General features: G+C 37.4%; 1 protein-coding gene across 5 annotated transcripts in view; it reads left to right on the forward strand.

Annotated features, from left to right (window-relative positions):
* FANCL (FA complementation group L) overlaps positions 1–13720 on the forward strand; it is a 304302-nt gene that overhangs the window by 203610 nt on the left and 86972 nt on the right. The window contains exon 1 of one of the 5 annotated variants that reach the window (XM_082744361.1): positions 8407–8575. The exons of 1 other annotated variant lie outside the window; for it this stretch is intronic. In XM_082744361.1, coding sequence (XP_082600487.1) covers positions 8480–8575 — 96 coding nt within the window. In that variant the 5' untranslated portion in view covers positions 8407–8479. Of the gene's footprint in view, positions 1–8406; positions 8576–13720 lie in introns of those variants that run through there. 3 more of the 5 variants (XM_082744359.1, XM_082744358.1, XM_082744357.1) reach the window with 3 other exon arrangements.

Below are 13720 nucleotides of genomic sequence, written 5' to 3' on the forward strand. Positions count from 1 at the left end.
AGATCAGGTTTTGCCATTCCCCATCCTTTCCCTGTACACACGGCCAGGCAGTTTCTTGAAACATTGTAAACTGTTTGTTTCTCTAACTATTATTCAACTTTTTTTGTGGGAGAATTTGTTTCACTTGTTTCATCTGATTCATGTTTTGGTACTAAGTTAAAGGCAACTGTGAAACCTTCCCTGACATCAGCAAGGTGTAATTGACCACTATTATTTGATAGTGTGTGGGGGTGTGTATGTCTCAAATTGTGACCTTAATGCACTGCTCTACAAACTGAGCACAAATATGATCACTTATTTTCCTTCCAGTTGATTACCTAGAGTATACCTTAAATGCTACACTAGGGGGAAAAAAAATTCCCCTCTTTGTTCTCTACCCCAAATTTTCCACAGTTCTAGAGGCTTGCACAGTCTAAAAAAGGGTAAGCAGGAATATAGGCTATGATAGTCACTAGAGCTATTAAAAAAATATCCTGGTTCTCCTTCTAAGCATATAGTAAATCCGTACTTTTCTGCTCCCATGTTTTTTGCTTGGACAATGAAATGTCAGTAGAAATGACACATTTCCCCTCCTTGCAGAAGGCTTTAAGGCCCAGTATTTGATTTGTTCTTCCCTTCCCTCTGTTGTAGTGGTTGGGGAAGCATATGTTGAAATGGAGTCTTTATCAGTCTGGGTCCCTGTGTGATAAGCATTTCAATCTGTGTTGGAATGTAGCATGAACAAGAAATAAGCTTTTTTGTGTATTCAGCCACCGAGATTTTGGAATTGTTTGTTAGCACTGAACAATGTAGCCAATTTAGGCTGATACATACACTAAGCAGGAAGAGTATACAGTCTGATGATTCTAGTAAGTAAAGCTGGTAACCAAGTCTGGCTGCTGAAGTCTTGCTGCATATCTCTATGGAGGAGAGATTCTCAACCTTGGCATGTTTGACATTTTGGCCTGGAAAAATCTTTGTTGGAGGAGGCTGTCCTTTGTATTGTAGGATGTTTAGTAACAGTCCCGGCTTCCAAATACTAGATGCTAGTAGTACCCCCACACCCAAGTTGTGACAACCAAAATGTAAAGTATTGCCAAATACCCCCTGGGGCTCACAAGTGACCCTAATGGAAAACTAGTGCTTGAGGCAATACACTAAATCTGCTTTTGATGCTCCGGGTCTACTCAAGGCTGCTGTAGATTTTTGAGAGAGAAATGTTACTCCGTCAGAACATGGTTCTGCTGGTGTGTCTTTGACAGGCGCCCAGAGTCACAATTTTTACGTCTTGCCTCTTCTAAGGCCATGGGGCTCAAAATACCTCCCTGTGGCAATTCCAGAAGCACAGTTGGTTTAGAGTCTGCTTTTTGTGATCCTGGATCTACTGTCCTGGGACATCATTACCATTAGGAATGGTATCATTTTGTGACTCCAAAAAGATATCTAATTTATATATAGTCTTTCCAGGACAATAGGTCAATAGGTCTACCAAACCAAAAAGGCTCAGCTAACCTGATGGGACAAGAAAAGGTAAGAGCAAATTAATGTATAATTTCAGTAACATTTGATTATACATTAATTTGCTCTTACCTTCAATATATATTGAATTTCAGTAACATTTGATTATATATATATATTCCCCCCCACACCATAGCACATACCCTCCCCAATGTCCCTTACTCAGCCACCCCATCCCTCCCACTCCCTCCCCTCCAGCAACTTTCAGTTTGTTTCCTGAGATTAAGAGTCTCTTACAGTTTGTCTCCCTCTCTGGCTTCATCTTGTTTCATTTTTCCCTCCCCTCCCCTATGATCCTCTGTCTTGTTTCTCAAATTCCTCATATCAGTGAGATCATATAATTGTCTTTCTCTGATTGATTTATTTGTGTAGCATAATAAATGGCACCAGATATTCTTAAAGATATTCAGCTTTATTATACTCCTAAGTGGAAGGAGGGTAATAAAGGGTTTCAAACAGAAGTTCAGCAGAAACAACAACAACAACAACAACAACAACAACAACAACAACAACAAAACCTCCCCAAAAATAAAAAACAAAAAACAAACAAAAAAAACTTTGATAACTTGCTAAAATATTTATCCCATGGTAGTTGTTTTATATTTGTTGAATGTGGTTTAAATGTGGATCCTTTATTTTTTTAAAGATTTTATTTATTTATTCATTTAACAGAGAGAGAGACAGAGATCACAAGTAGGCAGAGAGACAGGCAAAGAGAGAAGGGGAAGCAGGCTCCCTGCTGAGCAGAAAGCCTGATGCTGGGCTCAATCCCAGGACCCTGAGATCATGACCTGAGCAGAAGGCAGAGGCTTTAACCCACTGCGCCTCCAGGCGCCCCTAAATGTGGATTCTTAATCTGCATAATATCACTGGGGTTTTATCATACAAATAAATAGAAAAAGGTGGAATAATTAAATAAGTAGAATAATAGTGAATCCTCACAGCAGCAGTCTTTACACATTTTCACTCTCATATCACCCAGATTAAATTTCTAATTACATCTATTTCTGTTGACATCTAAAATTTTTTATTATAAGTTTAAATAGATCCAAAGGATATGATTTCGACATGTTGTAAATATTTGATTTTTTATAATAAGGCTATTATTTCATTCTTTTAAACATTCCAATGGAATCTAAATACCAAAGCAACTTGATACCCACCATATTAGAGTAATGCATGCTATATGCTAGTGTAACAAATGAAATCCCCAATTTCAGTGCCTTAATATAACAACGTTTATTTTTTCCCTCACACATGTCAATTGGAAAACATTTCAGACACAGCTTCTTTCTACCTCATGCCTCCACCATTCCTAAGGGCTTTAAAATAATACTTTGATTCAAGTCAGTGAACAAGGAAAGAGAATGTTGAATCAAGCATGGTAAAGTTTTATGAGCCACCCACTTTCCATTGGCTACTATTCAGTCACCTGGTCACATCAACCTGCAAGAGAGGGTAGAAATGTAGTTTAGTTTTAGGCCCAGGAGATAGAGGAAATGGGTTAGAAGAGCACATACATAACAGTTTCCACTATAGTTTACTCTTCTGATGACCAAATATGCTTCCTCTTCTCACACATAAAACATACTCCCCCACCCCATTCCCAGATTAGATAACCCAACATTTCATCTGTCACTATATTCATTTCTAACTCCAGGATTTCCCAGGGGTATACATCCTTTCTATCAGGATCTGGATTTTGATTCCTCTGGTCACTGCCACCACCTCCCCACCACACACAAACATTCAGATGCAAAATACAGTGGTGGACCAGGGACAGGATAAATACAATTAGCTTACCCACTTAGAAAGAATAGTAGAAAATACAAAGCAGTTTCTTGTCAGTGGAGGTTAGGAAATTCTGCATGGTAGGGACTATAAGGAGCCCCTGCCCTAGCAGCAGAAAGTATTTTTGATTCAGTTTTCATTCTGCTCATTAGGAAGTCCTTTACAGTACATAAAGTTGTATTTGAGTCAAATTAGGTTTGTTGAAAATCAACTAAATAAAGCACAAGCCAAGACTATTCCTGGGAACAGATTGCCTCTGAGGCTTTACCTTTGTTGAATGAAACTGCTTATCCAACAAGTCTATTCAATTTTCTTCCAAATTTACATTTGTCTTTTAGAGTCTCCAGACAATTGAGGAAGAGGACATAATTTAGGTTGTGACTTCTACCAAAACATGCACTGAAGTTAGGTAAGATACTCTCAGAAAGGTGGCTACATTTTAAATACAGAAAATAACTTTCATAATACTGTTATAATTTATATGAAACATGATAGTATAAAACTATAAATATATATTTATATTATCATATGTCTAGTAAATAAATACTGGTGCTCTAAAGAGTCCTAAAAATTTGAGATTTCATCTTTTACCTTTGTTGGTCATGTTTTCATATGGAGTTCCAGCTATAAAACTTGGACCAGCCAATTTTGACATGTGACTTTCTGTTAATTTGTACTCTTTTCCTTTCACAATATCTTTTCCTTTGTACCTATTTTAGGCTATAAAGGAAAATGAGATTAAAATGTCTCCTCCTCAGACAGACTATTTGAAGAATGTATTTTATAAAAGACAATTTTATATACTTAAGGTTTTGAAGAATATTTTAAAAGCCCTGCTATTTATTTACTATTTATCTATCTATTTATTTATTTATTTTAAAGATTTTGTTCATTTGAGAGAGAGAGAAAGAGCATGGGGTGGGGGAGGGTTAGATGGAGAAGCAGACTCCATGCTGAGCAGGGAGCCTGATATGGAACTTGATCCTGGGACTCTGGGGATCATGACCTGAAGCTGAAGGCAGTCACTTAAACAATTGAGCCACCCAGGTGCCCAAAAGTCTTAATTTTTTTTATAAACTTAAGATGTTTTTGTTACTTTAGAATGACTATAGGTGTATATAAAATTGCTTTGAATTTTGAACTACTGATACATAATAATTTCTGAATGGTAAGTTCTATAGAAGGGAGATTATGTACATTTGAATTTGTAAGGTGTTTAGTTAATAATTTGAACATGAACCTTCAAGGGATGAATCCTTTTGATTCATCAAAAAAAAAATAATAAAATCATATGTAAAGATGCTTGTTTCAATTCTTTCTTGCTGTTCACTCCATATGGAACATGAACTTCATCTCCTGCTGCAATAATTGGTTCATAACTTTCTTCCATCATTTCCTGAAAGCATTTATAGTCCAACTAAAAGTGAACAAGACTAAATTATCTTCTTGTTACAATTGTTGACAAAATTGCAGAAATATCCAATGTCAGCATTCCACCCTAGAATGCACAAACAAATTCTCACTAAAGTGGAATGACATTGCGAATGAAATTTTCAAAGTTGAGTATTTTCAGATTTATTATTTGGATAATCCATATTTAACTGTAATTATTGTTTTTAAGTCCATTAATTTCTTACAAATACATTTTTAGAATTGCAAAGGACCCTATAAATCATCATATGATTTATACAGAATCAAGCATTTGAAGTTTCTTGACTCTCTTTTCATTATACTGTGCTTCCTCTAACTCAACAGATGATTTTAAGTTGGACAGCATTTACATTTATAAAAATCTTAGCTAATGCCTTCTTTTAAAAATTTATGGTCTCTTAAGTAATTTGCTTTACACAGAAAAATGAAAGATCTCTTGTCTTTAAAATATCAACTAATCATATAAGTTCCTTCTCTTTCTCTTGACATTGTTTTGTTCTTTTCACATATTGAGACTTCATATATAGTTTTTATGTAGCAATATTGCATGTTCACATATGTCATTTTAATGGCTTTTAGACATTTTTTAAAAAATATTTTATTTATTTATTTGACAGACAGAGATCACAACTAGGCAGAGAGGCAGGCAGAGAGAGGGAGAAGCAGGCTCCCTGCTGCACGGGTCTCGATCCTAGGACCCTGGGATCATGACCTGAGCTGAAGGCAGAGGCTTTAACCCACTGAGCCACCCAGGCACCCTTGGCTTTTAGACATTTTATCATGTTATATAACTTGACCATTTCTAACTTATTGGACATTAAGCTGTCTCCTACTTAATCATTTTTGGATTATCTTCTTGGGATATAAGTATTTGTTCAAAAGAAAGTAATTCGTTCTGTTGTACATAAGTAGATTGCTTTTTAGAAACATTTTGTGAATTATGCATAATAATCAGTAATGTATGATTATATCTGTTTCCTGTAGACCTGCTAACATTCACTTTACATAGATAAGATATTAAAGAATAAAAAGGGTACTACTAATTTTTTGATCAAGATACTTAAAATGTTTTTGTTATTTTGAAATGATTATATACATATGAAATTCTAAACTTCTGAATCTTTGAGCAAATTTTATTTATTTTATTTTTTGAAGATTTATTTATTTGAGAGAGAGAGAGCACATGGGGGGAGGTGCAGAAGGGGAGGGAGGGAGAGAATCCTTAAACAGACTCCCCACTGAGCACGGACCACCCCCCACCAGAGGGCGTCTCATCCTAGGACACTGAGATCATGACCCAAGCTGAAATGAAGAGTCGGACGCTTAATAGACTGACTGAACCACCCAGTCACCCCTAGAGTAAATTTTAATTTATTTTTGTTAATTTAGTTATTTATCAAAATTTTATAAATTCAGCTATTTCCATGTTATGGATAATTCATTTACTTGCTCTTTTTTACTTAATAGAAACAAAATTGCTATTTTAGCAAATCTTATCCCCATCAACAAAGGATTCTTTAAAGGAATGTCACAAACCACAACCATATCTTATTTATCTTTCATAGCTGAAGGACATTTTTGGATGAAAATATCCTTGTAATTTCATGGCTTCCTTATTCTAATTTTCAGGACATTTCATTACTATATAGATTACACCAAGTTTCCAAAAGGTAAAATTGGTTCGTTATTGCTTTTTATAATGTTACTTATTAATCTGATTTCTAATTCTTAATACTTTTTTAGATAATGTTCACTTCAGTTAATCACAATGTGGCTAGGTAACTGAGCTCAGAACTTTGACAATTACTCACTTGATTAGGGCAATGACTTTCAACTATGTGCACAACAGAATTAGGTGTGAAATATAACCACTAAGTCTAGGGTAATGGTTTCCAAACTTCAGTTTGCATCAGAATCTCTTGTTAAAACACAGAGGTTTTGGGGGGTGCCTGGGTGGCTCAGTGGCTTAAAGCCTCTGCCTTCAGCTCAGGTCATGATGGGATCCTGCTCTCTGCTCAGCAGGGAGCCTGCTTCCCCCTTTCTCTCTCTGCTGCCTCTCTGCCTACTTGTGATCTCTGTCAAATAAATAAATAAATAAAATCTTTAAAAACAAAACAAAACACAGAGGTTTTAAACATATGCTTGTTAAAACATAGATTGCTGATCTTGTCTCCTAGAATTAAAGAGATTCAGTTGGTTTGGGGGTGACATGGTCCCAGGTGATGCTGATGATGCCAGTCCAAGAATCACACTTTGAGAACCACTAGTCAGGGATCTAACCTGGGCATCTATGTAAATAGTTTAACATGATTGTGATGGTTGAGCACAGTATCATCCTTAAGGAATGAGTTGCATAATTGAGTGTGTGTGTGTGTGTGTGTGTGTGTGTGTGTGTGTGTGTAGGTCATTTCCCTGAGGAGATTCTCAAACTTCACTGTGCATCACCATCACCTGGAGGGCTTGTTAAAACACAGATGGTTAGGCCTCACTCCCAGAATTTGGGATTCCCTAGATCTGAGATGGAGTGAAAATCTGCATTTCTACCAACTTCCCAGGTGTTATTGAAGCTGCTGATTCTAGAATCACATTTTAAGAACCACTGCCTTAGTGTAATTTAAACCTAACCCCTGCAGCAGTATCCTTGCTTTTCCCTAGGTATCCAGAGTACCGTAAAACTTGTTGTGCAACTTTAATCTTCAAGAAGTCAGATTCCATTCTGAGGGCAATAAAGATGGGAGGGAATACATCTTATTCATCTTTACATAGCCTTGGCATATTACAATGATGTTTTGCAAAAACTAGTGCTCAAAAATGTAATGCATTTGAACACTGGGATAGCAAATGATTTTGTGGAAATAGTAATGTTACTTATTTAATCAACACTTAGTAAAAGAAAATGGGTAATTACCATTCCTGAGTTTAAAAAATGTAGAGAAGGGGCTGTCAAAGAAAAATTAACTTTGGCTCATCAAGTTAATTGGCAATCTTCCCTCATGTTTTGCCTTTAGATATTTGTGAGTGCAGTACACCGAAACTGACTACAGTGTTGACTTGAGTCTGGAGATCTATCTGTGTGTATATGCATATGTATACACACGCACACACATTGGTGCATCTCTCGAATAGTATCTGACTAAACTTGGCAAACCATAGAATTACATCGCATATATTGAATGGATTATAGTACATTGTATAATAATATATACAGGATAATACATTATTTCGTATGCCGAGGGCATACAGAAGATCCTGTCGAACAGACCAATAGGAGACAGACTGCAGTGAAGAAGGGGAGTGGAGGCAGGTTCCGGATAAATAAAAAAGATACTACAACACCCAGACAGTTCTTATGCTGGAAGAAATGCAATCTCAAAGTTGCAGAAGTCCCATTTCATGCGGGAAGAAGTACAACTGCATAAAAATTGTAGCAGTCTTTCAATAAAATGAAACAGAAGTACCAAAACGGTTCTTGAAACAAGGCTGGAATGATCGTGTTCAATTAGAGCTATGAATCTGAGAACAATCTTCCCTCCTGTCTCCTGTTGGGGGCCAATGCTGCCTCCTACAGAGCCACATCTACTCTGCCAGGTGCTGCAACTACCACCAGACCTTAAGTTCATTCCGCCAGGTCCTCGAGGCTTTTTCCCGCCAAAGGCCAGGTTTCCGCCCCTACAAGCCCCGGGCGCAGGCGGCACTGCGCATGTGCGGGGCCCTGGCCGGCGGATAGCTTCCCCCTCCGCGGCCCCACGGACTGCGGACCATGGCGGAGATGGAAGCGAGCCTGTTGCGCCAGTGCCCGCTGCTTCTGCCTCAGAACCGGGCGAAAACCGTGTACGAAGGATTCATTTCTGCTCAGGTACCCGCCAGCTTGTTGCCCGATTGCTAGGAGGGCGTCCCTTTCGCGGCGCAGCTCCGCCCCTGGAAGTCAGTTACGGGGGCAGTGAGGGGCCCTTAGCCGGGGGGAGTTAGGAGGGGAGGCGCCTCCCGGCTCCTCGGAGACTGGAGGTTTGAGGACTTCTGCGGTGGTTGACAACCCGCCCCTCGCTACCGCGCCTTTGCCTGGGCTAGCGTCGGGCCAGCGACTGGGCGAGCGGAGCCCCGCGCGGGACGCGAGCGCGGGGCGGGGCAGACGGCCACGCCCCCTCGCGCGCTTCCTGAGTTTGACCTCCCTTCTGATTCCGCGTCTGCCCCACCTTGAACTGTTTTTTGATTGTTTTGCAAATTTTTACCTTGTCTCTAACCACCCCCCGCCCCCCACCCCCACGCTGAGCCCCACAAAGGTTGGTGGCCCGTCGTTCACTAGGGGATCCCTGCAGATTATGCTCGTTTTTCCTGCAAAAATGTATTTTGGAGAAAAACCGCCTTTTGGCTCTCAACGAAGCCCTGTGTCCCTGAGCGCTTCCTGTAGCGATATTTTGTACGAAATCTTGACAGCAGAATTAATTACCTTTCCTGAGTCCAGGCGGCTTCTTAATTCTGTGGTGCACTTGACACGTGGTAACACACGTGTACAGGTTTGAAGTTTACAAAGCGCTTTCCAAGTACGTTATCTCACTAATCCTCGGCCCTTTGAGGCAGAATTAAAAGAAATCTTTTTCAGTCTTCCTAGTTAAGTAAATCAGGGCATGGGAAAGTGGACAGGTTAAGTTATTTGTCCATGATTGCCAGAGTCCCTGAAAGCGAGGCAATCAGATTCCACTCCCGCGTTTTGCGCCTCTCTCTGCATTGGATCAGGATACTGGGTTAGATTTTTGAGTATAGGTTTTTGCTCCCAGACTTGTATACTCAACATTGTGCATCCTCTCTCACCAGCACAATACTTTCTTTCTTGATCTTTTTGTTTTGTTTTGTTTTGTTTTGGTCTTTTAAAATTAACAGATTCTGCTTGAGGAAAAACTGTTGAAACTACACACAAATTAACGACCTGCAGTTTTTGATATGGATCATGAATACGTTAGATTACCAGCAGTACCTTTTAGCTATAAAATGTAACACGCAACTAACCTGAAGATTTGATTTGCTATGTGAAATGAGGAGAAATTTCGGAAGAGGAAAGAAACAAAGTGGTCATTTTTAAACAACTTAACATTGAATCAACTGTATTTTCTGGAAAAATATGTATGAATCTTTTATAGACATGCACATTTTCAGTATTTGAACTCAGTTATATAGAAACACAAATTATTCAATTTTGTCATAATAAATTTAAAATTTAGTAATTAACCAGATAATTTGAAAACATATCATGGTGATGAGTAAAAATTTCTGTTCTCAGAATTATTTTTATTTTCTGAAAGAAAAATGAATAATTGCATTGCTCCACCTTACCTTGATTAACACTCCATTCAACAATCCTCATCAAAACATTGTCAGCATTAAAAGAGTGGGATGGAGGTAAAATTTAACTCTTAATTATAGTGATTAAGAGAATGGTTTCAACTTTCAGAAATATTTAAGTGTTTGAGTATTGGGTATTTGAAAACTTGATACTTAATTTAACTTTAAAAAGAAGCCTGTTTCATTTTTTTTTTTTTTAAGTATAATTGACATGCAGTATTTGTTTCAGGTGTACAACATAATGATTTGATGTATGTATATGACATGAAATGATCACTGAGTCTAGTTCATCGGATGCACCATATGTAGTTCTATAATTTTTTTTTTATGGTGAGAACTTTTTTTAAAAGATTTATTTATTTGAGAGAGAGAGAGAGAGAGAGAGAGATCCTGTGGGTGTAGAAGTGCAGGGAGACAGAGACAGAGAGAGGAGAGAAAGAATCCTCAAGAGGACTCCCAGCTGAGTGACAAGCAGGACTAGAGCCTGATCCTGGGGCCCTGAGATCCTGACCGGAGCCAAAATCTAGAGTAGGCCTCCTAACCCACTGACCCACCCAGCTGTCCTCCTTATGATGAGAACTTTTAAGATAAGTCTCTTAACAGCTTTCAAATAGGCAGTAGAGTTTTAACTATAGCTTCCATGTGGTACTTTTCATGCCTATAACTCAGGACTGGGAATTTGTGCCTACAAAAACACAAACTTCACGTGTTTCGTCCTCTACCCCACCAGAAAACATACTTTTTGAGAGTTGGGGCCATATCCTAGGAATTACCATATGTTTTGACGTTTATGCAAAACATATAGTAGTCTCTCAAAAATATTGAGTGAATTATTAAATTTACTTTCTAAATGAACCTGTTACCCACCCCTTAGAATATTAAGGTAGAACTAATCTGAGTGCACTGTGATTAAGGAAAGATTATAGAGGGTACATATGGATTTATTAGTTTTTCTTTAAATTCATTATGACCATTGCAGAAAGTAGAGGCTAAATTTCATTAGTATTTCTGGAATAAAGGTAATCCACTTTTTCTTCCCTGAATTGGAAGTATCAGTTTTGAATTATCTAGCTGAAAACCTGATTCATTTTCAGGTAATGTTTAGAAAAATTAAAGAGAGATTAAGTTACATTTTTATCAGGAGCCATGTTATATCTAATTTTAGGCATTTTAAGGAAAGTACTTTATATGTGTGTCTCTACTGAAGCCTGTGAGAAAAACTTGTGTAAACCTCAGAATTGAGATTAGATGAATTTTTTTGTGACCCTTGCTGTAGCTACAATTCTGACTTCTTAACATAAACACATTATTTAATGTTTGATGGGACTGGTTTTCTTTAGAAATGTTTGTCTTGTATGTAATTTCAGATTTACAGAAAAATAACAAGTATGTATGAAAATTACCCAAATTCACCATTTTACTTTTGCCCCATTTGATTTTACTCTGCGTGTATATATATGGGTGGGTATATATACATTATTTTTCTGAGAAGTTTGAGATTAGGTTGCAGACATAGTGTCTCTCTATTCTTAAATACTTCAGCATATAGTTCATGGGAAAGGACAAACTCATGTATATCCACAGTACAGTTATCAAAATCACGAAGTTTCATCATGATATAATGCCATCATCTGGAGGCCAAATTCAAATTTTGTTAATGTTGCAATTACGTATTTTGTACCCCCCTTTCCAGCCTCCTGTAAGGAGTGAGATGAAGATACCACATTGTATTTAATTTTAAGGTATCACATTGCATTTAGTTGTCCTGTTTCTTTAGTCTGGCATAGTTCCTTAGGCTCTTTGTTTTCTATTAACTTGACATTTATTAAGACTATGGTTTGGATATTAGGAAGAATGTCCCTCAGTTTGGGTTTGACTAATACTTCCTCATCATTAAATTCAGATTATATAATTTCAGCACAGATGACCCAAAGAGTGCTGTGTCCTTTTTAGGGCATGTGAAGTCAGTGGTTCTCATTGATGATGTTACCTCTGATCACCTTGTTAAGATGGCATGTGCCAGATTTTCCTTTTGTAATTCATAAGTACTTTTAGAGAGCTACTCTGAAGCATCAAACTTTGAGGTATACACACCAGTTTTAGTATCTTAATTGAGCCACCATCATTTGGTGGTTGCCAAACGATGATTTTTCTAACTCCATTATTTTCTTCTTTATTGTCATTTTATTATAAGGAGTAAACTCTTTTCCCCCACTTATTTGTATCAGAAGTTTTAAAAATAATTTAATGGATTGTAATCTTTACTTGCCTTATTTATTTTGATGCTTAAATTTTCCCACATTTGGTTGTGAGAGCACATTTTTACTGATACAAGTTTTTAAGGCTCTGCATTTTCCCTCTTACCGCTGTTTTTAAAGTAGGCTGTATATGCTGACATGTAGTGTTTTATCATGATCATTTTTTAGTACTTACATAATTTTACTTTGTAGATCCCTTGCACCCAAGAGTTACTTAGTAGAAGATTTAAAAATTTTTCTCATGAAAATCTTTTTTCGATTATTAATTTTGTTATTTCTAGTTTTACAATTAGATAATACTGTTTTTAAAAATTATAGTCTGTGAAACTTACTGATTCTTGGTGCATGCGTGCGCGCGCGCGCGTGTGTGTGTGTGTGTGTGAGAGAGAGAGAGAAGAGAGAGAGAGAGAGAGAATGAACGATCTCTGTGATTTAAATAAGTTATTTTCTCAGTTGGGTTATTCCTTTTCTTTTGGGTGAGCTTGGCAGTTTGTTTCCCTCAAGGAATTTGTGCATTTCTTCTAGATGTTTGAATTTATTGGCTTAAATTTTACTTCATATTATTCCCTTATCCTTTTAGTGAATGTATTTAGGAACTGTAATGATGTTCCCTATATTGGTTATCTTTTGCTGTGTAACTACTTATTCCAAATCTTTGTGACTTAGAACAACAAACATTTGTTATCTTACCTTTGCTATGGATCGAAAGTTTGAAAGCTACTTAGGTGGTTGGTTCTGCATCACTGTTTCTTATGGACTTGTCATGAAGATGTTAGCCAGTATGCCAGTTCTCTAAAGGCTTGGTTAGAACTTAAAGATATGCTTCCAGGATAGCTCATTCACACGGATATTGGCTGCAGCCCCCTGTTTTCTGCTTCTCTTTGACTTGGGAGGCTTCAGTTCCTTAACTGCAACAGACCTCCATAGGGTCCTCAGAACATGGCAACTAGCTTCCCTATGCGTGATAAATCAAGCATAAAGCTGCATGGTACTTTTGGAGAAAAGGCATCAGTCTCTGAAGTTACACATATTTACTTCTGCTTTTTCTGTTTTTTGTAGCAAGCCCCAAATCTCGTCCATATTCAAAAGGAGAGAAATAAGGCGCCAACTCTTAAAGGTTGAAATATCAAAGAAATTATGGATATATTTTATAGATACTTCTTGTCCCCACTCTTACGGTATTTTGTGTCTTTTTTCCCTGGTGCAACTGGGTAGAGGCTTAAACATTTTATTGATCTCCTCAAAGAACCACTTTTGATTTTATTGATTTTCTTTTATCACTTATTTTTCTGTGTCTTTCTTTGCTTTCTGTATATGTGTGTATATTTCTTTGTTTTCTGATCTTAAGTTTCCTAGTATCTTCAGGTGGAATTTTAGCTCATGGATAATGAGAACTTTTTATTTTA

The sequence above is a fragment of the Mustela nivalis genome (assembly GCF_964662115.1).
Source record: "Mustela nivalis genome assembly, chromosome: 8".
Classification (NCBI taxonomy): domain Eukaryota; kingdom Metazoa; phylum Chordata; class Mammalia; order Carnivora; family Mustelidae; genus Mustela; species Mustela nivalis.